The 27,401-nt window shown below is 44.4% G+C and overlaps 1 protein-coding gene across 1 annotated transcript in view; it reads left to right on the top strand.

The window, feature by feature from the left end:
* The window catches only part of DBX1 (developing brain homeobox 1), a 135,008-nt gene that overhangs the window by 77,886 nt on the left and 29,721 nt on the right, over positions 1 to 27,401 (top strand). Inside the window, exon 3 of the mRNA XM_088458955.1 lies at positions 11,869 to 11,981. Coding sequence (XP_088315081.1) covers positions 11,869 to 11,981 — 113 coding nt within the window. The remainder of the gene's footprint in view (positions 1 to 11,868; positions 11,982 to 27,401) is intronic.

Raw genomic sequence — 27,401 nt, 5'->3', positions numbered from 1 at the left:
ATCATGAATCAGTCGATAGAAGAGCAGAAGCAGCAACCCAGTACTAGTGCTGCGGCTGCTGCCAGTCATAGCACTTCAACATCAACTAAAAGTGGTCAATTAAGGTGGTCCAATTAAGCTTCATTTTGAAAACATTTTTCCTTTAGTATAAAATGTAGAAGTCATTTTAATACATGAAATCGATAATAAAAACACACAATACAAAAATATTATTTTGATTATTAATCATGTTTGTGAAATATTTCCTTACAAGAAATCCTCATTAAACAGAATGCCTGCAAATGACAAGTTTTCAGTGCTCAAACATATTCACAGATAGTGAATTAATTAATTACACGGGTCTGTGAAATTTAAGGTATTGAAAGCTTTTTTAATAATACTTTTATATTCTTAACTATACTCCTGTGTACATCAAAAAATAGTATATTAAAAAAAATACCACATCACATTTACCTATAAGGGGGTTACATACATTTTTAAGAAAAAACAAGAAGTGTAATTGTTTTTTAACATATTTATTGTGAAATACGAAGTGCAGATAATATCACTGTTTTTGTCTTAATTACATAATAAAATAACAATAAAATAAAACAATAATAGAAACAAAACCATAATTTTTTAAATAATCGTTAATATCTTGGGGTTTTTTGTCTTCAAACTTAGTTTTGTCGCTTTTCGTTTATAAGCTTTTTCTGTCATCTCTGTGTATCATCCAGCAGTAGTCAGCCATCATGCTGACGTCTCAACGACCCTGGTATCTTCTTTCTACATCTTTAACGTCTTGGTGGAACCGTTCACCCTGTCCTTCACTGTAGTCTCCGAGTATTCGAGAAATGCTCAATATGGGAATTATTCAAAAAATTGTACCTTTAAACTCATATTGCAGCCAAGGTTTCTGTAACTATTAAGTATTTCCCTGACAATTGCCTAAAAATTATTATTCATTATACGCCCGAAATGTTCATCTTTTATTAACTGTCTAATGTCAGGAGCTACTGCTGCTGCATGAAGCCTGGTACTGTAATTTGTTCTATGATGGCTACTGGATGAGTGTTGTGTACTGTATATGTACTGTGTGTGTGTAGTGTGTACTATGTGTGTGAATGTGGTGGTAGGCAGGGGTTAAAATGAGCTGGCACAGGGCAAAACTGTGTTGCATCTGTTGTATTTGGTTCCACCTTCGCCAGTACACCTTGTAGTTGTAGTTGTTGTGTGTGTACAATGTTCCTTTAGACAGTATGGGGTTTAGGCCCTTTGTAAATTTCAGCTCCAGACCCATGTGGACCTTAATCTGGCATTGGGCGGGGGGGAAGTTTTATGACGAGAACTGCATTGCAACGTTCTATACAACCGACTGAATTAATTTAAGACCATGTTTTATAATAAATGTAGGCAGAATACATTTATTACTTTAAAGAATATGAAAAAAATTACTTATTCATAAATACACATTTTGCCAAAAATCTATAAGTTTGACATAAATTCGTTAAAAAAGCTTTTTCATCGCAGACCTGTGTTATTTAATTAATCAATCCATCAATGCTTTATCTGTTCTCCACTGAGTAGTTATCCACCTCCATTTACCATTGGCCTCGGACCTCTAATCTAGTTCTTGATTAGTGAAAATATTCTATTGCATTGTATAGTTTATATTAAACTGACATCGTGTCTGCCACTGCAGTGCCAGTATGTTTCCTAGATGTGCTATATTCTTTTTTAAGACTGCCAGTAAGCTCGTTGCAGCTTTTGGACAATATGGGTAAAAATAATTTTGTGAGCTGCTAGGTGGTAAAGGTTAACTGGAAATGACTGGAGATTAATGTTATTGACGTTAATAATGCTGTAGGAACAAAAACAGGCCTAAATTACATGATTTTAGCTGTTTTTATCAATTAAAAAAAAAAAATCCAGAGCCAAAACCAAAACACTTGAAAAGAAAACACAGGGGTCCGCACACATCTCTAATAATTACACAGGATTTCTGTGGCACAGTTCAAAGTTAGCAGCAGTGCTTCTCTGTATAACATGGCTGCAGGGCTGTAGAGAGCCAGCCCAGGCCCGGAGAAGGGAGTGTGGCCTAATTGTGGGGACGTGGCCATGTCCCCTTAAGGGGGAAAAATCCTTTTTGCAACACCCCGATGCAACGCTCCACGATGCGGAGGGGGCACTGTGAGCCCCTCAGCCCTGCACTAATTTTAGTTAAGCAATTTTGGAAAACAATTATTGATAAGGACCTTTGATTAACATCTTCTGATAAGGACCGGATTGACATATCCAGTAAGGATGTGAAAAAGTCTGAAGAACATCTTCTGCTAAGGACCATATAACATGGTCACCATTACCCCTTTAGACACCTCCCCCCTGGTATCTGCAGCTTTTGATTTTTACACAATGAAAAATGATTCTGATGTGACGCTGCATGAGGGAGGTGAGAGTAATAAGAAATGACCGCCATGCCGCCCCCCGGGGAGCTCACTGATAACATTGAGGTGATGCTCCTCTACTCCCCGGTGATAAAGAGATGTTTGCCTGAGATCATTACCACTATGCCACCGGAAAACCTTGTGTGTATGATTAACATGATCAATGATGTCCTCACACAGGAGATGGAGAAGTCGGCCATTATTGAGACGGACAAGAAAAAGAAGATGGCTGCCGATATGCCATTGGTAAAACTTGTGCGTTGGGTTAACATGATCAATGATGTCATCGCAAAGGTACAGCTGGCCATTAGTAATAGGCACATGATCTTGGATGTTCTGTGCCATGCCTTAGAGATTAGGATGGATATAAGTGGCTTATTCAATATCACCCCCGTTATTACAAAGACAATTATAGAAGCAGAGCAGGGTAACACCGAATGCATTTGGCTAACAGCCAGCAAAGTGCTGTTCTACCTAGCCAGGGACTACATGGAGACCACCACCGCGGAGCTTGTGACTACTATTCAGGTACGCGGGTGCTCCCCTCCACTGTCTGCATTCACCACGCTGGCTGCTATAATGTCTTACACCACCGTGCCCTTCACTCAGAAGGTGTGTTTGTTATCTCTGATATGTCCACGTATGGAGACTGTAACCCATCCCCGCGCCCAGACAGTGCTTTCTATGTTCATCAGTAATGCTGCTGTGGCCTTTGGATGTCCTGCTATGTAAGAGCCCAGTATTAAGCTGTTATTTACAAAGGCCTGCGCTATACTCACCAACTGGGAAATACACAGCGGCACCAGTACTGAGGATAAACGGATCATCACCACCACCATACACCAAGTGAGTTCCTTACTGGCCAGCCATCGCAGCAGCTTTATACCTCGTAGAAGTAATGTGAGCAGCGCAGACCAGGAACCCAAGGTAACACCAAATCATCTAATTACATTTGTCCCTGGTGTGATATATAAGACTGTTCCATCTGACATGTTGTGTGATGTGTTGACAACTTTGTTGAAAATATTGTCAGACTAGAGACTGGAAGAAAATACTGAGTCTTCTTAGGCCGCTATGTAACGCACGGGATTTACAAAACAAAGTTACAAGTGTTACCATTTGTGCGGCTCTTATGGCATAACCTGAATGTGTCTCTGGAGACCTACCTAATGTGGTTGTTAATACCATATTACCCATAATGGATGACCTTGATATCAATACTCGCCTGAAGCAGGGCCGCAACTAGGGGGGGGGGCTAAGGGTGCATGTGCACCGGGTGCCGGATCTGAGGGGGTGACGAAACGAAAGAGGGGAGTGGGGGAGTCTCTCCAAACTATGCTGCAGTGCAGCGTGCCCAGGACACAGACAGACAGAGCGGCATGAGGGCCACTGCTGTGATCGGGGATGATGAGCGCTCTGAGGGCTGTTGCTGGCTCAGCAGCACGAGCGGGTGATGTGGGGCTTCGAACACACCAGTAGCGGCGGCGTATCTACAGTCCCTGCAGCCCCCGCTGCAGCTTGGGGGCGCCGCCGAATGAGGGCGGTGCCGTCCTCATTGAAGTGAGGGGAGAGCAGCACTAGTGACTGCTGCTGTGACTGCGCTGCCAACGGAGTAACTGTCAGGCGAACTGCAGGTGCGTGGGAGCCGGTGAATCACCAGCCGGGCAGGGCTGGATAGCGGCTGCTCTGCTCCTGGCTGTGTGATCTATTCAGCGAGAGCTGAGGTGAGGACCGCGTGCAGGGGCGTAGAGAGCCACGCGGGGCCCCGGTAAAGAGGGGGCGTGGCCTAATTTCAGAAGGCGTGGCCACGCCCCCTTGAAAAAAAAAAGAGTTTTGCAGCGCCGCGAAGCGGTGCTGCGTGCCGGGGAGGGGGCGCTGTGAGCCCCTCAGCCTGGCGCAAAGCCAGTGGGGGGCGTGATCAGTGTGATCGCTCCCCCCTTCAGGCATAGGAGATTGCTGTAGCTGCTACTTAGCAGCCGCAAGCAATCTCCCCGGCTGCTGCAGAGGGAGGAAGTGAGGGGGGGGCGGCGCTGGGCCCCTCTGGAAGCCCGGGCCCGGGTAAACTGTACCAGCTCCCCCCCCTCTCAGCGCCACTGACCGCGTGTGGCCTGCGGGGACAGGCAGGCGGTGTTGGGCTCAGTGGAAAGTCAGTGGGCTGCAGTGCTGGTCACAGGCACATGTAGGGAATGAGAGACGGGTAGTAGAGAAAGATACGGGGTGGTAAGGATAAGACAGGAGAAGGGGGAGCGAGATGGCAAGAGGGCAGAGGGGCAGAAGAGAGGAGGGGGAAAAGAAAGCCTGACAATGCTGGGCACAAGCTAGTGCCTACTGCCCTGGCAAGTGAAAGGTCTTCAAAACTAGTATTGTAATATTTGCTAAACAAGGTGCTTATATGGTAGAAAATAATATGCTAAATATATTACATTAGGCTGGTCGGTGTTCCATATAGTTTTGTCCTACACAATATGATTAGCGTTCACCTTTGTAACATGCAATAATTCGTTCCATTCTCAATTTCTCATGCAACCAGATGCATATCATACTCCGTTAAACTGTAGCTTCCTTAAACTTTACATTTTCATGGTGGTTTCTTTATATCTCTGGTCGATATCTTATCATGTTTGAGAGTGCATTAAAACTTGCTCCCTAAGACATTTTATACACCTGAGTCAACAACATCATCAATAAATAAACTTACAAATTCAACAATAGGTGAGCCTATGGAATTTACAGCCCAATTTACAACATCAGCAAAAACTGGGACTACAATACATAACAACACTGGGTCAACAACAGCAACAACTAACTAATAAAAACAATATTTGAACCAATAATATCAACAATAACTGAGTCTATATCAACAACTGTGTCTACTGTAAATCTGCAACAATGACTTATGCTGGCCATACACGCTGCAATTATCGGGACGATCCGCCCGATATCGGTGGATCGCCGCGATAATTGTAGCATGGGGGGGGCGACCGAGGGTTAAATATTGCTCGGTCGGGCATGCTGGATTGTCCAGCATGCCCGCCCGATGCGAAATTTACCCTGTAACTGTTGGCCGCATCGGGCAGTGTATGCCCAGCGCGGCCGACAGACAGACATTTCCTGTGTTCCTTCCTACGGAAATGTCTCCTCCCACGGGGGCGGAGCGCGGATGTCAGGGGGAAGGAACAGGGAAATGTCTCCTCCCACGGGGGCGGAGCGCAGATGTCGGGCTATACACTGAGATTTCTCTCACAGTGTATGCCGGCGACTTCTGCGTCTGGCAGCCGGCCAGATAAAATGTCTGTCGGTCTGACAGACATTTTATCCTGTCGTGTATGCCCAGCATAAGTCATTAGCAATAACTGTGTCTACTGTACATCTGCAACAATAACTAAGTCTATAGCAGCAGTCTGTGTCTACTCTGTTTTCAACAATAACTGCGTATATATATATATCACAAACTCCAGAAGTGCGGCACTCAGGGTATGACAAAAACAAACCAATAGTCAATGTCTTTTCAACGTTTCAATCTTATTCAGATTTTCATCAGGAAAGGAGGCACCGGGTGCAGCTATTTGTGAGATTACTGAGTGCCGTCCAATTGTGGCTTATATATATGTATATATATATATATATATATATATATATATGTATATATATAAAACTGTTTCTACTGTACATATGCAATAGCGACTTAGTCTATATCCATAATTGTCTACTGTACATCTGCAACAATAACTGAGTCTATATCAATAACTGTATCTACTGTGCATATGCAACAATGACTTTGTCTATAGCAACAATTGTCTACTTAACATCTGCAACAATAACTAAAGGTGCCCACACACATAGTGATCTGCAAATGATCCCACGATGTGTGCGATTTCCCCTGAGCTCTCCCCCGGCAGCTCCCCGGCAATCCTACTCACAATTTGGAGTAGAAAATGTCCAATATGACTTAAGATCTGTTGTGCATCCAGTGCATTGTGTCCCAGATTGGCAAATCTGCCCTACAGCACAGCAGATCTGAAGATGCTATGTACGACGTGTGGGGACATGCATTGGCATTGTGATCGTGAGTGGACCCTCATGATTTGGCCATATTTTACACGATTTGTCATCACGATTCGTCAAAATTGGCCAAATCAAGTAAAATATCACTATGTGTGTGGGCAGCTTAAGTCTATATCAATAACTTTGTCTACTGTACATCTGCAACAATAACTGAGCCTATATCAATAACTGACTACTGTACATCAGCAACAATAACTGAGGCTATAGCAACAACCGTGTCTACTGTACATCAGCAACAATAACTGAGGCTATAGCAACAACTGTGTCTACTGTACATCAGCAACAATAACTGAGGCTATAGCAACAACTGTGTCTACTGTACATCAGCAACAATAACTGAGGCTATATCAACAACTGTCTACTGTACATCTGCAACAATAACTGAGGCTATATCAATAACTGACTACTGTACATCAGCAACAATAACTGAGGCTATAGCAACAACTGTGTCTACTGTACATCAGCAACAATAACTGAGGCTATAGCAACAACTTTGTCTACTGTACATCAGCAACAATAACTGAGGCTATATCAATAACTGACTACTGTACATCTGCAACAATAACTGAGGCTATATCAATAACTGACTACTGTACATCTGCAACAATAACTGAGGCTATAGCAACAACTGTGTCTACTGTACATCAGCAACAATAACTGAGGCTATAGCAACAACTGTGTCTACTGTACATCAGCAACAATAACTGAGGCTATATCAATAACTGACTACTGTACATCTGCAACAATAACTGAGGCTATATCAATAACTGACTACTGTACATCAGCAACAATAACTGAGGCTATAGCAACAACTTTGTCTACTGTACATCAGCAACAATAACTGAGGCTATAGCAACAACTGTGTCTACTGTACATCAGCAACAATAACTGAGGCTATAGCAACAACTGTGTCTACTGTACATCAGCAACAATAACTGAGGCTATAGCAACAACTGTCTACTGTACATCAGCAACAATAACTGAGGCTATATCAATAACTGACTACTGTACATCTGCAACAATAACTGAGGCTATATCAATAACTGACTACTGTACATCAGCAACAATAACTGGGGCTATAGCAACAACTGTCTACTGTACATCAGCAACAATAACTGAGGCTATAGCAACAACTGTGTCTACTGTACATCAGCAACAATAACTGAGGCTATAGCAACAACTGTGTCTACTGTACATCTGCAACAATAACTGAGGCTATAGCAACAACTGTGTCTACTGTACATCAGCAACAATAACTGAGGCTATAGCAACAACTGTATCTACTGTACATCAGCAACAATAACTGAGGCTATAGCAACAACTGTGTCTACTGTACATCTGCAACAATAACTGAGGCTATAGCAACAACTTTGTCTACTGTACATCAGCAACAATAACTGAGGCTATAGCAACAACTGTGTCTACTGTACATCAGCAACAATAACTGAGGCTATAGCAACAACTGTGTCTACTGTACATCAGCAACAATAACTGAGGCTATAGCAACAACTGTGTCTACTGTACATCAGCAACAATAACTGAGGCTATAGCAATAACTGTCTACTGTACATCTGCAACAATAACTGAGGCTATATCAATAACTGACTACTGTACATCAGCAACAATAACTGAGGCTATAGCAACAACTGTGTCTACTGTACATCAGCAACAATAACTGAGGCTATAGCAACAACTGTGTCTACTGTACATCTGCAACAATAACTGAGGCTATATCAACAACTGTCTACTGTACATCTGCAACAATAACTGAGGCTATATCAATAACTGACTACTGTACATCTGCAACAATAACTGAGGCTATAGCAACAACTGTATCTACTGTACATCAGCAACAATAACTGAGGCTATAGCAACAACTGTGTCTACTGTACATCAGCAACAATAACTGAGGCTATAGCAACAACTGTATCTACTGTACATCAGCAACAATAACTGAGGCTATAGCAACAACTGTGTCTACTGTACATCAGCAACAATAACTGAGGCTATAGCAACAACTGTGTCTACTGTACATCAGCAACAATAACTGAGGCTATAGCAACAACTGTGTCTACTGTACATCTGCAACAATAACTGAGGCTATATCAACAACTGTCTACTGTACATCTGCAACAATAACTGAGGCTATATCAATAACTGACTACTGTACATCAGCAACAATAACTGAGGCTATAGCAACAACTGTATCTACTGTACATCAGCAACAATAACTGAGGCTATAGCAACAACTGTGTCTACTGTACATCAGCAACAATAACTGAGGCTATAGCAACAACTTTGTCTACTGTACATCAGCAACAATAACTGAGGCTATATCAATAACTGACTACTGTACATCTGCAACAATAACTGAGGCTATATCAATAACTGACTACTGTACATCTGCAACAATAACTGAGGCTATAGCAATAACTGACTACTGTACATCAGCAACAATAACTGAGGCTATAGCAACAACTTTGTCTACTGTACATCAGCAACAATAACTGAGGCTATAGCAACAACTGTGTCTACTGTACATCAGCAACAATAACTGAGGCTATAGCAACAACTGTATCTACTGTACATCAGCAACAATAACTGAGGCTATAGCAACAACTGTGTCTACTGTACATCAGCAACAATAACTGAGGCTATAGCAACAACTGTGTCTACTGTACATCAGCAACAATAACTGAGGCTATAGCAACAACTGTGTCTACTGTACATCTGCAACAATAACTGAGGCTATATCAACAACTGTCTACTGTACATCTGCAACAATAACTGAGGCTATATCAATAACTGACTACTGTACATCAGCAACAATAACTGAGGCTATAGCAACAACTGTATCTACTGTACATCAGCAACAATAACTGAGGCTATAGCAACAACTGTGTCTACTGTACATCAGCAACAATAACTGAGGCTATAGCAACAACTTTGTCTACTGTACATCAGCAACAATAACTGAGGCTATATCAATAACTGACTACTGTACATCTGCAACAATAACTGAGGCTATATCAATAACTGACTACTGTACATCTGCAACAATAACTGAGGCTATATCAATAACTGACTACTGTACATCAGCAACAATAACTGAGGCTATAGCAACAACTTTGTCTACTGTACATCAGCAACAATAACTGAGGCTATAGCAACAACTGTATTTACTGTACATCAGCAACAATAACTGAGGCTATAGCAACAACTGTGTCTACTGTACATCAGCAACAATAACTGAGGCTATAGCAACAACTGTGTCTACTGTACATCAGCAACAATAACTGAGGCTATAGCAACAACTGTATCTACTGTACATCAGCAACAATAACTGAGGCTATAGCAACAACTGTGTCTACTGTACATCAGCAACAATAACTGAGGCTATAGCAACAACTTTGTCTACTGTACATCAGCAACAATAACTGAGGCTATATCAATAACTGACTACTGTACATCTGCAACAATAACTGAGCCTATATCAATAACTGACTACTGTACATCAGCAACAATAACTGAGGCTATAGCAACAACTGTGTCTACTGTACATCTGCAACAATAACTGAGGCTATAGCAACAACTGTGTCTACTGTACATCAGCAACAATAACTGAGGCTATAGCAACAACTGTGTCTACTGTACATCTGCAACAATAACTGAGGCTATAGCAACAACTGTGTCTACTGAACATCTGCAACAATAACTGAGGCTATAGCAACAACTGTGTCTACTGTACATCTGCAACAATAACTGAGGCTATAGCAACAACTGTGTCTACTGTACATCTGCAACAATGACTGAAACACAACTTCACCTACATTTTAAGCTACAAAATCAACTAGGTTACAAAGAGATGAAACAACATAAAAAGTAGTATCTACAATTATAACTGAGTTAACAACATCAACAACAGTAGAGCCTTGAAAATCCAAAACTGAGCCCATACTTCAATCTACTCTGTTCAAAACTTCTGAGATCATCTACTATTCCAACAACTGGAACAATATCTTTACCAGCATATTCTCTGCCACCATAGTAACACCCCAAAAAAGATGCCGGTGCCTTCTTAGGGTATTGTACACACAATATTCACCACAACATGAGGCGGCACTTAGAGACTGTAAGATTACTGATCAGTCCGTCCCCAAAACATAGATGTCCAGTAAAGCACTGAATTTTCACTAATCAAACATTCTCTGGACCTTATACAGCAGTGCTTAACACAGCTTCCCGGTATTCGGGAATCTGCGCAGACGCCTGACATATACTGCACAATATGGGTCCTGCATGTGTACACGCAGACTGGCAGCAGACTGTCAATTATTGACAGTCTGCTGCCATTTGTTGATGGGGAGAGAGGTGATGGCCTAGGTTTCCCAAAACGGAGACATGACGCCGCCAAGGGAGGAGGGGGGAGGGGAGAGGTCAGGATCTCCAGCAGTTGTCACATATACTACTGTTCTCTCCTGGTGTAACCCAGGCACATATACTACTGTTCTCTCCTGGTGTAACCCAGGCACATATACTACTGTTCTCTCCTGGTGTAACCCAGGCACATATACTACTGCTCTCTCCTGGTGTAACCCAGGCACATATATACTACTGTTCTCTCCTGGTGTAACCCAGGCACATATATACTACTGTTCTCTCCTGGTGTAACCCAGGCACATACACTACTGCCCTCTCCTGGTGTAACCCAGGCACATACACTACTGCCCTCTCCTGGTGTAACCCAGGCACATACGCTACTGCTCTCTCCTGGTGTAACCCAGGCACATACGCTACTGCTCTCTCCTGGTGTAACCCAGGCACATATGCTACTGCTCTCTCCTGGTGTAACCCAGGTACATATACTACTCTCCTGGTGTAATCCAGGCATATATACTACTGTGATAGTGTGGCTGAGAGATGCAGGGGAGAGATGATGGTGTGGCTGAGAGATGCAGGGGGAAATGGTAGTGTTGCTGAGAGATGCAGGGGGAGATGATAGTGTGGCTGAGAGATGCAGGGGGAAATGGTAGTGTTGCTGAGAGATGCAGGGGGAGATGATAGTGTGGCTGAGAGATGCAGGGGAGAGATGATGGTGTGGCTGAGAGATGCAGGAGGGAGATGATGGTGTGGCTGAGAGATGCAGGGGAGAGATGATGGTGTGGCTGAGAGATGCAGGGGAGAGATGATGGTGTGGCTGAGAGACACAGGGGGAGATGATGGTGTGGCTGAGAAATGCAGGGGGGAGATGATGGTGTGTCTGAGATGCAGGGGGGAGATAATGGTGTGGCTGAGAGACACAAGGAGCAGGAGGTTACACGGGGGAATGCGTTTGGTTGAACTGCTGTTGATGACCTTGTTAACATTCCTATACAAACAGGCATCTTCCGGACAATGTGACCTACATGAATAGTGAATACCGACTGAAGACGCCGTCATCCAAGGGAGGATACATTCTTCAAAGATTCCACATTGTGAGAAACCATCATATAGGTAAGGTGCATATGGAATGGAAAGAAATGTTCCCAGAGTGAGGAGAAATGGGTGGCGTATCATGTTGCCCCTATCCACATCCCACACCCTATATATACACATCCTGCACCCTGTATATACATCCCACACATCTCATATATGTATCACCACACCCCATACATACACCCCACACCCTTTATCAGATAAGTAATATTATTATTATAATTATTATTATTATCATCATTATTATTAAGTGTGGGTGCACTCAACGTTGGTTGGCAAGAATGACGACTTGCAATGATCAGTTTACAAGACTGGACCTATCTCTGTTAGGAGCCCGACATAAGTTTATCGTAACCCAAGCCGTTGCACACCACAGTCGCTGGCAATGTAAGGAAGGCAATATGAGCTACTGTACAGCACAGAGCTGAAACATCAATAGATCACCCAGCAAAATCTGTTAAGTATTTTTTGCAAGTATGTCACCTAATCTCTTAAATTCATTCATGAAGTCAAGTTCAACGGGACAGACTGCGAGATACATCAGTAACTTCACAGAAATGTGTGACAGCCAAATGTTTCATAATACACCTATATCATTTGTAAAACAATGTGTACTGACACTTTTGACTACCGCCTGTAAACTCAATTCGTCGACCCCTTGGGTGGACGGGAGGAGTAAGCCTAGTGTGATATCTCTCTTGGGTGGCAAGTGAACTTCATTCTGCAGAAAGTATCCGGAGTTCGCTGTTACCTTCATTAAACCTATAGATTTTTTGCAATGAGGTAGCAAATTTAAGAAACAGTAGATTCTGTCCACTGCTTTTGTTGATGTTGGTGACCCCGAGGGTCTTCAGGACAGGGTGAGAGCTTAAGCAAGCTTAGATCAAGGAAGGATTTTGAAATTGAATTTATTCAGATTAGCTAAACCTTCCAAAGGAGGATTTACGCTCAACAAGCTGTTGCCAAGTTGGATCTCACAAAGCTCCATCTATTTTCCTTCTTTACAATAAACATTTTCAAGTCTGGCATAGTTTAAAAACTTGCTTGTGTTGTTTACATCACCAGGGACTGGACTGAACATACTGAGCATTATCCCAGCTATTAAATCATTGTACAAACCTAATTATATTGCAGATGAATGCTGTGAATACAGAGTACATATGCAGAGGGAAACAACGATTTAAGAAAGTTATTTAATCAGAAAAGATTAAAAGCAAAAAAAAAAAACCTATTTAAAATTGTTAAACACAATTAAAAATCAATGCATTTTTATAGTCATGCACATGTTTTATACACAGAAAAATATACTTATGTGCATGAGCTATCATATTTTTTAATTTTTTTTACAAATTCTCAATATTAATACAATTAAAATATGCTTGCTTTACTTGCAACATATTTAGTCAATTTAACAAATGAATATAATAACGAGGTATGAAACAGCAACCATAACAATCTCACAAGTTGGAAGACTGGTGCTTTTTTTAGATTATTAATTGCTTGTTTTTTATTTTTATTTTAATTTTGTTAATTAATTTTTTCATAGAAAAGGTGAAGGGGAAATTAACTAAGTAACTGTCCTTATAAAGTACATTTCTGAGGTAATATTTACAAATTGTTTTCTTTTCAAAAATGTCATATTTTTATATAGATATTAATAATTCTATAGAATGAAAATTACGGTTTAACATCCTGATTTGTATTTTCTGTAAACAGATTAAAATTGCCCCCAAAGTTGCAGAGAAAAAAAAACTCCCCACAAAATTGTTGAAAATATTTATTTTAATGCAGCATTTTAATGTTTGTATTTATTTAAAATAGTAAAATATCTTTACGTATATTTCTCCAGATATTGGATTTTTTTTTGTTGCTGTGAATTATCCAGTATCTACAGTGACATATGAGGTTATCACATAAAATTAAAGAAATAGATAAAAACTAATTCACATTATAACAATATAATAAAATGTAATTTTCAATAGAAAGCAAATTGCAAAGTGCATTTAGGTTTAATTGTGCCTATCATTTTTTTTTGCTCCCTGGAAAGTGTACCTGTCAAATATTATTTGTTTTATTTATACAGAATATCACTTTTCTCCCATAGGACACAAGGCACTTTAAAGAAACCATGACCATAATCCAGAGGCAGCTATATGTGTATATATATAAATTCCAAGGAATATTTGTCCTACCCACAAATGTATCAGGTGATGCAGCCATCTTGAGCACAGTACTTAAGTTATACTGGAATATAACAATGCCTAGAAGAGATTTCACCTAATGGGGGAGCTATAGCATAATAAAACCTAATACACTTCTTAATTGGAAATAGAGTAATATTCTCATTTGCAGCACTTGTTTTTAAAAGTTTTACAAAAGTTGGACTGTATAGTTGGACTGTATGGTTGGACTGTATAGTTGGACTGTATGGTTGGACTGTATGGTTGGACTGTATGGTTGGACTGTATAGATGGACTGTATGGTTGGGCTGTATAGTTGGACTTTATGGTTGGACTGTGTGGTTGGGCTGTATTGTTGGACTGTATAGTTGGACTACACACACCTACTTTTTAAAAAGCATTTCAGGGTGATTGTGAAAGCAATACACAATTAGTCGATCCTCTTGGAAGAGCCCTGCTAGACTAGAACCTGAAACAAATAACACACCATACAAACACCAAGCGGACGCTTATACTGTAGTGCAGTAATAATTTCAAACACTTGGTAATCCACATAAATTATGTGTACATTAACATATCTGGAACTGATGCTTATCTGGCTGAGTTCCTACTCTGAAACATCTCTGTTGTTGGGCACCTCCGTTTGGTTGGTGGAATCTCCATTCAGTTCATTCTATCCCCTTTCTGGGAGATTCTTCCAAATTAAAGTCTCCTTGTCAGTTATGGTCAGTTATGGTCTCCACTGGGATCCGATCTCCTACAATCATAGCCATGCGCCAGAAGCACTGGAGAAAGATGGGCAAAGGCCGCTCATTGAGCAGTATACGGGTATTTCATTATTTGTTTAACAAACATAGGGCCCGATTCAGCTTGGATCACAGTTGCTAATATGCACGCAATCGGCTGATTGTTTTACACTATGCATGCGTACGCATCGCAGTGCGCGGACTAGCTGCTGCGATCAAAACTGCGATCGCAGTGGCAACGCAGACCCATCGCAGAGTAACTGACAGGATGTGCCATTTGTGGGTGGTAAAGGGGGGGTGGTCAGGCGAACGCAGCTGTGCCAGTGCGTTTAAACGGCGTTGCAGGGGCATGTATAAATTAGCCATTGCAATACCCTACTCAGCCTGAGGCCTCATAGCGTGCTCTGAAGTTAGCAGTTCCTGAGTGAGGTCTGAGCTGCCTTACCTGTGCGCATGGTTCCGATGGTACTCAATGTTACCGATTGTTTCGCTATGTTGCTAAAGTATACGGATGTGAGTAAGGGGAAGTGGGCTTCCTTATGTTAGACTGCGATCACAATGTGTATGCAATTATTTGCATATCACCGCTGATATTAGCAACTGCGTTTCGTGCGCATTAGCAGAATAGCGATCCTTGCTGAATCAGGAACATAGACTCTAATACTCTTACATAACATCAGTTTCTAATAGCACGTAGCTAACCTTCAATTGCGACTATCTGATGTTAAAGCTTAACTGCCTCACCCAGTACTAGAGGCTGCCAGCTCCAGGTAGATGTCACTAATTATCCACTCTCTTTACATTGTAAGCTCTCATGTGCTGGGACCTCTGGGCCTGATTCAGATCCGGTCGCAAGCGCTGAGCGCTCGCAACCGGGTCAATGGTGGCCCAGAGCGCATGTGCACGACAGAGCCGGCTCCGTCGTGCGCATGCGTGAGACCCAGATAGCGACGGGCACTCCGTCGCTCCGGGTCTCACAACAAAGGAGGCGAGCTGTTGATGTTGAGTGACAGCTCGCCCCCTTTGGTGGGCGGGCCGGGGGGTTGCTGCCCAAACTGAGGCGTTCCCATGAGAACGCCTGACATTTGGGGGCGGCCCCACTGACATCACAAGTGATGTCAGTGGAGAGCTTCCGGCTCTGTAAGAGCCGAAAGCTCTCTGGGGCTTGCGATGAACGAGACCCAACCACAAGGGTCTCGTCGCAAGCCCGATGGTCGCAATGGACTTGACCATCGCGACTATCATCATGGCCGCTTGCTATAACTGCGCTCCAAAAAAAAAAAGCCCAGCTCTGAATCAGGCCCTCTGTTCCCCCAGGGTGTGACACCAGTTTATAATGAGGTGGGTGTTATATAGGTATACAGGGTGTTGTACAGATATGCAGGGTGTTGTACAGATATGTAGGGTGTTGTACAGATAGATATGCAGGATGTTGTACAGATATGCAGGGTGTTGTACAGATATACAGGGTGTTGTACAGATAGATATGCAGGGTGTTGTACAGATATGCAGGGTGTTGTACAGATATGTAGGGTGTTGTACAGATATACAGGGTGTTGTACAGATATGTAGGGTGTTGTACAGATATACAGGGTGTTGTACAGATATGTAGGGTGTTGTACAGATATGCAGTATGTTGTACAGATATACAGGGTGTTGTACAGATATGCAGGGTGTTGTACAGATATGCAGTGTGTTGTACAGATATGCAGGGTGTTGTACAGATATGCAGGGTGTTGTACAGATATGTAGGGTGTTGTACAGATATGCAGGGTGTTGTACAGATATGTAGGGTGTTGTACAGATATGTAGGGTGTTGTACAGATATACAGTGTGTTGTACAGATATACAGGGTGTTGTACAGATATGCAGGGTGTTGTACAGATATGCAGTGTGTTGTACAGATATGCAGGGTGTTGTACAGATATGCAGGGTGTTGTACAGATATGCAGGGTGTTGTACAGATATGCAGGGTGTTGTACAGATATGTAGGGTGTTGTACAGATATGTAGGGTGTTGTGTACAGATATGCAGGGTATTGTACAGATATGCAGGGTGTTGTACAGATATGTAGGGTGTTGTACAGATATATAGGGTGTTGTACAGATATATAGGGTGTTGTACAGATATGCAGGGTGTAGCACAGGTTGGAAAAATTGCTGTGTGGCATTCATGGGAAGAAATCCAAGTTTACAGTTATGTGGATTACGGTGGGCATGGTAATGGTGCAATGTTGGGTGTGGCACAGGTGTGGAATAGAATAGGCATAGCACAGGTGTGTAGTTGTGCATTCAACACAAGTATGGAATAAAGTGGGCAAAGAACAGGTGTAATGTGCAGTACATATATACAATAAAGTAGGCATGGCACATGTGTGAAGCATGGTGCGGCACAGGTATGGAATACTGTGGGCATAGCACAGGTAGGAAGCAGGGTGTGGCATGGGTATGGAATACTGATATGCAGCGTGTTGTACAGATAGATATGCAGGGTGTTGTGTACAGATATGCAGGGTGTTGCAAAGACATGCAGGGTGTTGCACAGATATGCAGGGTGTTGTACAGATAGATATGCAGGGTGTTGTGTACAGATATGCAGGGTGTTGTGTACAGATATGCAGGGTGTTGTACAGATATGCAGGGTGTTGCACAGATATGCAGGGTGTTGTGTACAGATATGCAGGGTGTTGCACAGATATGCAGGGTGTTGTACAGATATGCAGGGTGTTGTACAGATATGCAGGGTGTTGTTCAGATAGATATGCAGGGTGTTGTGTACAGATATGCAGGGTTTTGCACAGATATGTAGGATGTTGCAAAGACATGCAGGGTGTTGCACAGATATGCAGGGTGTTGTACAGATAGATATGCAGGGTGTTGTACAGATAGATATGCAGGGTGTTGTATACAGATATGCAGGGTGTTGTGTACAGATATGCAGGGTGTTGTACAGATATGCAGGGTGTTGCACAGATATGCAGGGTGTTGTGTACAGATATGCAGGGTGTTGCACAGATATGCAGGGTGTTGCACAGATATGCAGGGTGTTGCACAGATATGCAGGGTGTTGCACAGATATGCAGGGTGTTGCACAGATATGCAGGGTGTTGTACAGATATGCAGGGTGTTGTACAGATATGCAGGGTGTTGTTCAGATAGATATGCAGGGTGTTGTACAGATAGATATGCAGGGTGTTGTACAGATATGTAGGGTTTTGCAAAGATATGTAGGGTGTTGTACAGATAGATATGTAGGGTGTTGTACAGATATGCAGGGTGTTGTGTACAGATATGCAGGGTGTTGCACAGATATGCAGGGTGTTGTACAGATATGCAGGGTGTTGTTCAGATAGATATGCAGGGTGTTGTGTACAGATATGCAGGGTTTTGCACAGATATGTAGGATGTTGCAAAGACATGCAGGGTGTTGCACAGATATGCAGGGTGTTGTACAGATAGATATGCAGGGTGTTGTACAGATAGATATGTAGGGTGTTGTACAGATATGCAGGGTGTTGTACAGATATGCAGGGTGTTGTACAGATAGATATGCAGGGTGTTGTGTACAGATATTTAGGGTGTTGTACAGATATGCAGGGTGTTGTACAGATATGTAGGGTGTTGTACAGATAGATATGCAGGGTGTTGTACAGATATGCAGGGTGTTGCACAGATATGCAGGGTGTTGCACAGATATGTAGGGTGTTGTACAGATATGCAGGGTGTTGTACAGATATGCAGGGTGTTGTTCAGATAGATATGCAGGGTGTTGTACAGATAGATATGCAGGGTGTTGTACAGATATGTAGGGTTTTGCAAAGATATGTAGGGTGTTGTACAGATAGATATGTAGGGTGTTGTACAGATATGCAGGGTGTTGTACAGATATGCAGGGTGTTGTACAGATATGCAGGGTGTTGTACAGATAGATATGCAGGGTGTTGTGTACAGATATTTAGGGTGTTGTACAGATATGCAGGGTGTTGTACAGATATGTAGGGTGTTGTACAGATATGCAGGGTGTTGTACAGATATGCAGGGTGTTGCACAGATATGCAGGGTGTTGTACAGATCTGTAGGGTGTTGCACAGATATATAGGGTGTTGTACAGATATGTAGGGTGTTGTACAGATATGCAGGGTGTTGTACAGATATGTAGGGTGTTGCACAGATATGGAGGGTGCTGTACAGGGTGTTGTACAGATATGCAGGGTGTTGTACAGATCTGTAGGGTGTTGCACAGATATATAGGGTGTTGTACAGATATGCAGGGTGTTGTACAGATACGTAGGGTGTTGTACAGATATGCAGGATGTTGTGTACAGATATGCAGGATGTTGTGTACAGATATGCAGGGTGTTGTACAGATATGTAGGGTGTTGTACAGATATGTAGGGTGTTGTACAGATATACAGGGTGTTGCACAGATATGTAGGGTGTTGTACAGATATGCAGGGTGTTGTACAGATATATAGGGTGTTGTACAGATATGTAGGGTGTTGTACAGATATACAGGGTGTTGCACAGATATGTAGGGTGTTGTACAGATATGCAGGGTGTTGTACAGATATGCAGGGTGTTGTTCAGATATGTAGGGTGTTGCACAGATATGCAGGGTGTTGTACAGGGTGTTGTACAGATATGCAGGGTGTTGTACAGATATGCAGGGTGTTGTACAGATGTGCAGGATGTTGTGTACAGATATGTAGGGTGTTGTACAGATATGCAGGGTGTTGTACAGGCTGTTGTACAGATATGCAGGGTGTTGTACAGATGTGCAGGATGTTGTGTACAGATATGGAGGGTGTTGTACAGATATGCAGGGTGTTGTACAGATATGCAGGGTGTTGTACAGATATGCAGGGTGTTGTACAGATATGCAGGATGTTGTGTACAGATATGCAGGGTGTTGTACAGATATGTAGGGTGTTGTGTACAGATATGCAGGGTATTGTACAGATATGTAGGGTGTTGTACAGATATGCAGGGTGTTGCACAGATATGGAGGGTGTTGTACAGATAGATATGCAGGGTGTTGTACAGATATACAGGGTGTTGCACAGATATGTAGGGTGTTGTACAGATATGCAGGGTGTTGTACAGATCTGTAGGGTGTTGCACAGATATGCAGGGTGTTGCACAGATATGGAGGGTGTTGTACAGGGTGTTGTACAGATATGCAGGGTGTTGTACAGGGTGTTGTACAGATATGTAGGGTGTTGTACAGATATGCAGGGTGTTGTACAGATATGCAGGATGTTGTGTACAGATATGGAGGGTGTTGTACAGATATGCAGGGTGTTGTACAGATATGTAGGGTGTTGTGTACAGATATGCAGGGTGTTGTACAGATATGTAGGGTGTTGTACAGATATGCAGGGTGTTGTACAGATATGCAGGATGTTGTGTACAGATATGGAGGGTGTTGTACAGATATGCAGGGTGTTGTACAGATATGCAGGGTGTTGTACAGATATGTAGGGTGTTGTGTACAGATATGTAGGGTGTTGCACAGATATATAGGGTGTTGTACAGATATGCAGGGTGTAGCACAGCTTGGAAAAATTGCTGTGTGGCATTCATGGGAAGAACTCCGAGTTTACAGTTATGTGGATTACGGTGGGCATGGTAATGGTGCAATGTTGGGTGTGGCACAGGTGTGGAATAGAATAGGTATAGCACAGGTGTGTAGTTGGGCATTCGACACAAGTATGGAATAAAGTGGGCAAAGAACATGTGTAATGTGCAGTACATATATACAATAAAGTAGGCATGGCACATGTGTGAAGCATGGTGCGGCACAGGTATGGAATACTGAGGGCATAGCACAGGTAGGAAGCAGGGTGCAGCACAGGTATGGAATACTGTGGGCATAGCACAGGTAGGAAGCAGGGTGTGGCACAGGTATGGAATACTGTGGGCATAGCACAGGTAGGAAGCAGGGTGTGGCACAGGTATGGAATACTGAGGGCATAGCACAGATGGGAAGCAGGGTGTGGCACAGGTATAAAGTACTGAGGGCATAGAACAGATGGGAAGCAGGGTGTGGCACAGGTATGGACTACTGAGGGCATAGCACAGATGGGAAGCAGGGTGTGGCACAGGTATGGAATACTGAGAGTATAACTCAGATGGGAAGCAGGGTGTGGCACAGGTATGGAATACTGAGGGCATAGCACAGGTAGGAAACAGGGTGTGGCACAGGTATGGAATACTGAGGACATAAAACAGATAGGAAGCAGGGTGTGGCACAGGTAGGAAGCACAGGTGTCATGGCACAGCTATTGGATGTGGCACAGGTATGGAATTAAGTTGCTGCTCCAGATGTAGAACGAAGTGGGCATGCCATGGATTTGAAACTGGGAGAGGCACAGGTACAGTATGGGGTAAGGTGGGCAGTGGCACCCAAGTACACTATACACCATAGCAATAGTCACTGTTTATGGCCTTTGCATTCCCAGTATTACCTGTTACTTTCCATCTGTCACTGCCAGGATTTGATGGAAGAAGTGATATCCCAGGTCACTTTCACTGAAACCCCCCCCCCCCCCCGCCCCCCCACAAATTTCCCATCTGTTCCACCTAAACAAAGGTGTAACGGCTGCTCTCTGCCCCTTCCTGCTGAGGGGCATCAAACTCCTGCCCACCTGATGGGACGTTACAGTTCATTAGCAAATCCCCATCAAGCGCTGAGACCGAGAGGCCACGATCAGCTGTCAGGACCCCACGTTCTCCCCTTTTACCTCTTTCAAGTGCTAAACAACCTGTGTCAGAGAATGCGGCACAGAATACACGACCACGCCACCTCGGTGGGGCCTATTCATCGCCCAGTTCCATGAATACAGCAAAATCCCAAATGAAAGTTTTAATCTCCCCAATGCATTGAATAGAAAGTGAAAAGGGTTTCCTTGTAACAATCCCCCTTCGCCCTATTGTGCTCCCGCTCTCCTGGAGAAAGCCCAACGTTCCCTCAGATCCTGCAGGCGTTCTCCTCTCTCCTCATGTGGAAAAGCCATGCAGGGAGATAGGGACATTATCCCCCTCTGGATCGGAATTGAAATGTCATAAAAAGTAGGAACACAGAGAGGGGCTGATTTATTTAGGAGCAAATCCAAATAAATGGGGTATTTTGCACCTTGGTAACACCATGTTGCACTGCAGGTGGGGCAGATATAACGTGTGCAGAGAGTTTATAGCTGGGAGGAGAGAGTCTTCGCTTAATTTAGCGGCAGTGCATGGTAACAAGTTCTGATAACCTTATGAATGAATCTGACAAGCTCTGGGAAAGCTTAGAGGAGTCTTGTACAGACTTTACATAGAGGACTTGGTTCTGTTAATGCCATGAAAACAGAAATAACGTGATTGTGGTCCTGATTCAGGGATGTACGTAGTCGCTCACAGCAACTATTTACCTCCAGAGTGACTGACAGTCACACATTAAATGGATAGTGCAGGAGCAGAGCATTTTATACCTAATAGATAGATGGGGTCATGTCAGTGCTGTACCTGACTCTCCAAGCCTGGCCCTGACCGTACCTGCTCCTATCATCCAGTGTGTGTACAGGTGTGACCGTACCTGCTTCTATCATCCAGTGCGTGTACAGGTGTGACCGTACCTGCTTCTATCATCCAGTGTGAGTACAGGTGTGACCGTACCTGCTCCTATCATCCAGTGCTTGTACAGATGTGACCGTACCTGCTCCTATCATCCAGTGTGTGTACAGGTGTGACCGTACCTGCTCCTACCATCCAGTGTATGTACAGGTGTGACCGTACCTGCTCCTACCATCCAGTGCGTGTACAGGTGTGACCGTACCTGCTCCTATCATCCAGTGCGTGTACAGGTGTGACCATACCTGCTCCTATCATCCAGTGCGTGTACAGGTGTTACCGTACCTGCTTCTATCATCCAGTGCGTGTACAGGTGTGACCGTACCTGCTCCTATCATCCAGTGTGTATACAGATGTGACCGTACCTGCTCCTATCATCCAGTGTGTGTACAGATGTGACCGTACCTGCTCCTATCATCCAGTGTGTGCACAGGTGTGACCGTACCTGCTCCTACCATCCAGTGCGTGTACAGGTGTGACCGTACCTGCTCCTATCATCCAGTGCGTGTACAGGTGTGACCGTACCTGCTCCTACCATCCAGTGCGTGTACAGGTGTGACCGTACCTGCTCCTATCATCCAGTGTGTGTACAGGTGTGACCATACCTGCTATCATCCAGTGCATGTACAGGTGTGACCGTACCTACTCCTATCATCCAGTGCTTGTACAGATGTGACCATACCTGCTCCTATCATCCAGTGTGTGTACAGGTGTGACCGTACCTGCTGCTGTCATCCAGTGTGTGTACAGATGTGACTGTACCTGCTCCTACCATCCAGTGTGTGTACAGGTGTGACCGTACCTGCTCCTACCATCCAGTGCGTGTACAGGTGTGACCATACCTGCTCCTACCATCCAGTGCCTGTACAGGTGTGACCGTACCTGCTCCTACCATCCAGTGCCTGTACAGGTGTGACCGTACCTGCTCCTATCATCTAGTGCGTGTACAGGTGTGACCGTACCTGCTCCTATCATCCAGTGCGTGTACAGGTGTTACCGTACCTGCTTCTATCATCCAGTGCATGTACAGGTGTGACCGTACCTGCTCCTATCATGCAGTGTTTGTACAGATGTGAACGTACCTGCTCCTATCATCCAGTGTTTGTACAGATGTGAACGTACCTGCTCCTATCATCCAGTGTTTGTACAGATGTGAACGTACCTGCTCCTATCATCCAGTGTATGTCTACAGTAGGTGTGAATGTACCTGCTCCTATCATCCAGTGCGTGTACAGGTGTGACCGTACCTGCTCCTATCATCCAGTGCATGTATGTGACCGTTCCTGCTCCTATCATCCAGTTGTACAGGTGTGACCGTGCCTGCTCCTATCATCCAGTGCGTGTACAAGTGTGACCGTACCTGCTCCTATCATCCAGTGCGTGTACAGGTGTGGCCATACCTGCTCCTATCATCCAGTGTATGTACAGGTGTGACCGTACCTGCTTCTATCATCCAGTGCGTGTACAGGTGTGACCGTACCTGCTCTCATCATCCAGTGCATGTATGTGACCGTTCCTGCTCCTATCATCCAGTGTGTACAGGTGTGACCGTGCCTGCTCCTATAATCCAGTGCGTGTACAAGTGTGACCGTACCTGCTCCTATCATCCAGTGTGTGTACAGATGTGACCGTACCTGCTCCTATCATCCACTGTGTGTACAGGTGTGACTGTACCTGCTCCTATCATCCAGTGTGTGTACAGGTGTGACCGTACCTGCTTCTATCATCCAGTGCGTGTACAGGTGTGACCGTACCTGCTCCTATCATCCAGTGGGTGTATGTGACCGTACCTGCTCCTATCATCCAGTGTACGTACAGGTGTGACCGTACCTGCTCCTATCATCCACTGTGTGTACAGGTGTGACCGTACCTGCTCCTATCATCCAGTGTGTGTACAGGTGTGACTGTACCTGCTCCTATCATCCAGTGTGTGTACAGGTGTGACCGTACCTGCTTCTATCATCCAGTGCGTGTACAGGTGTGACCGTACCTGCTCCTATCATCCAGTGGGTGTATGTGACCGTACCTGCTCCTATCATCCAGTGTATGTACAGGTGTGACCGTACCTGCTCCTATCATCCAGTGGGTGTATGTGACCGTACCTGCTCCTATCATCCAGTGTATGTACAGGTGTGACCGTACCTGCTCCTATCATCCAGTGCGTGAATGTGACCGTTCCTGCTCCTATCATCCAGTGCGTGTACAGGTGTGACCATACCTGCTCCTATCATCCAGTGCGTGTACAGGTGTGACCATACCTGCTCCTATCATCCAGTGTATGTACAGGTGTGACCGTTCCTGCTTCTATCATCCAGTGCGTGTACAGGTGTGACCGTACCTGCTCTTATCATCCAGTGCATGTATGTGACCGTTCCTGCTCCTATCATCCAGTGCGTGTACAGGTGTGACTGTACCTGCTCCTATCATCCAGTGTGTGTACAGGTGTGACCGTACCTGCTCCTATCATCCAGTGCGTGTATGTGATCGTACCTGCTCCTATCATCCAGTGTGTGTACAGGTGTGACCGTACCTGCTCCTATTCCAGTGTGTTTACAGATGTGACCGTACCTGCTCCTATCATCCAGTGTGTGTACAGGTGTGACTGTACCTGCTCCTATCATCCAGTGTGTGTACAGGTGTGACCGTACCTGCTCCTATCATCCAGTGCCTAAACAGGTGTGACCGTACCTGCTCCTATCATCCAGTGCGTGTACAGGTGTGACCGTACCTGCTCCTATCATCCAGTGCGTGTACAGGTGTGACCGTACCTGCTCCTATCATCCAGTGTGTGTACAGGTGTGACCGTACCTCCTCCTATCATCCAGTGTGTGTACAGATGTGACCATACCTGCTCCTATCATCCAGTGTGTGTACAGGTGTGACCGTACCTGCTCCTATCATCCAGTGTGTGTACAGATGTGACCATACCTGCTCCTATCATCCAGTGTGTGTACAGGTGTGACCGTACCTGCTCCTATCATCCAGTGTGTGTACAGGTGTGACCGTACCTGCTCCTATCATCCAGTGTGTGTACTGGTGTGACCGTACCTGCTCCTATCATCCAGTGTGTGTACAGGTGTGACCGTACCTGCTCCTATCATCCAGTGTGTGTACAGGTGTGACCGTACCTGCTCCTATCATCCAGTGTGTGTACAGGTGTGACCGTACCTGCTCCTATCATCCAGTGTGTGTACTGGTGTGACCGTACCTGCTCCTATCATCCAGTGTGTGTACAGGTGTGACCGTACCTGCTCCTATCATCCAGTGTGTGTACAGGTGTGACCGTACCTGCTGCTGTCATCCAGTGTGTGTACAGGTGTGACCGTACCTGCTCCTATCATCCAGTGCGTGTACAGGTGTGACCGTACCTGCTCCTACCATCCAGTGCGTGTACAGGTGTGACCGTACCTGCTCCTATCATCCAGTGCGTGTACAGGTGTGACCGTACCTGCTCCTATCATCCAGTGTGTGTACAGGTGTGACCGTACCTGCTCCTATCATCCAGTGTGTGTACAGGTGTGACCGTACCTGCTCCTATGATAGGAGCAGGTAGGGTCACACCTGTACACACACTGGATGATAGGAGTCATATCATCCAGTGTGTGTACAGGTGTGACCGTACCTGCTCCTATCATCCAGTGCGTGTACAGGAGCAATCCTGATCCGCTAACTCCTATTAATGGATGCCCATAAAATGGGTCTATTTATGCAGAACTAGGCGACACAATGTCATAAATACCAGATGACCTGAGCCAGACAGATAGAATATGATTGCTGATTGGCTCCTGTGATTCAATGCAAATTCTGAGGCTAAAAGTTATTTAAGAAAATGAGCCCTAGTGCCCAAATGGATTTGGAGACAGATACAAATAGTTGAGGTTACAGTCTTTTGAGCTGCTGTGACATCTTTGGTGCTGGCCACTGTGTATGAATCCAATATAGGTGATGCTGTACTGTGGGCTTGATAATCCCAGACTACCCCAATGGTCATGTGCAAAGGGGAACCAATATTTTCCATTTTGGCCATAGGAGTGGGTCTGGCTGGATCGGAGGTTAATCTGATAGAGGAAGACAGGAATGGCGCACAGTATATAAATAAGACTAAAATATAGTTAAGTTTCTCACCCTCCGGCATAGATGGAACGGGATGTAGTTAATATGCCGACGGACGAGATGCCGGCTGTCAATATATCGAAGCTGGAAACCGCCGCCCGGCAAAATGCTGACGCTGCTAACCTGAAGGAGAATTGGATACCGGCGTTGGCATCCCGACCGCCGAAATCCTTAACAAAGGATCTGGGTAAGTATCAGAGTTAGCCAGGAGGGGATGAAGGGGAGGCAGGATTAGGGATCCCGGGGGGAAATTAGGATTAGGTGCCCCCTGGGAGGGTTAGTTTTAGGGTGTGGGAAGGGGGGGGTTAGGGTGAGGCACCACCGGGGGGAGGTTAGGGTTAGGCACCACTAAAGGAGGGTTAGGGGGGGGAGGGGAGGAATAGGATACTTATCTGCCCCTGTCGGGATGTTCACTCGTAGGGCTTCTGGCGTCAGGATTTGAACCGGCGGCTGAACATTTCGCACCCATTCCCATGGAACATGTCACCACATGGTCACTGTAGCGAAAGACATTATCTGGTGATGTCAGAGGATGATAAATAAGAAGTATTTCCATCTCTCATGCATTATAAAGTAAAATTTGTTATGACATCTTCTCCTATTCACAAAATAACCTTGTAGCGTTGTTACAATTCGGATGCGCTTCTATAACCGCGCTTATCCAGGCTGCGGCAGATAATCCGTTACAATTGGCTGCAGGTAGCAGTATTGTGAGAGAGATCCTCCATGTTGTAAAGGGCTATCGGCTCTATCTTGCACCAATGCCTGACGTGCGCACTGCTCCGACGC

Source organism: Taudactylus pleione, unplaced genomic scaffold (assembly GCF_031769625.1).
Source record: "Taudactylus pleione unplaced genomic scaffold, aTauple2 ptg000875l, whole genome shotgun sequence".
Classification (NCBI taxonomy): Eukaryota; Metazoa; Chordata; class Amphibia; order Anura; family Myobatrachidae; genus Taudactylus; species Taudactylus pleione.
The sequence above is the reverse complement of the archived record's forward strand: the minus strand, read 5'-3'. Positions and strand labels throughout refer to the sequence as shown.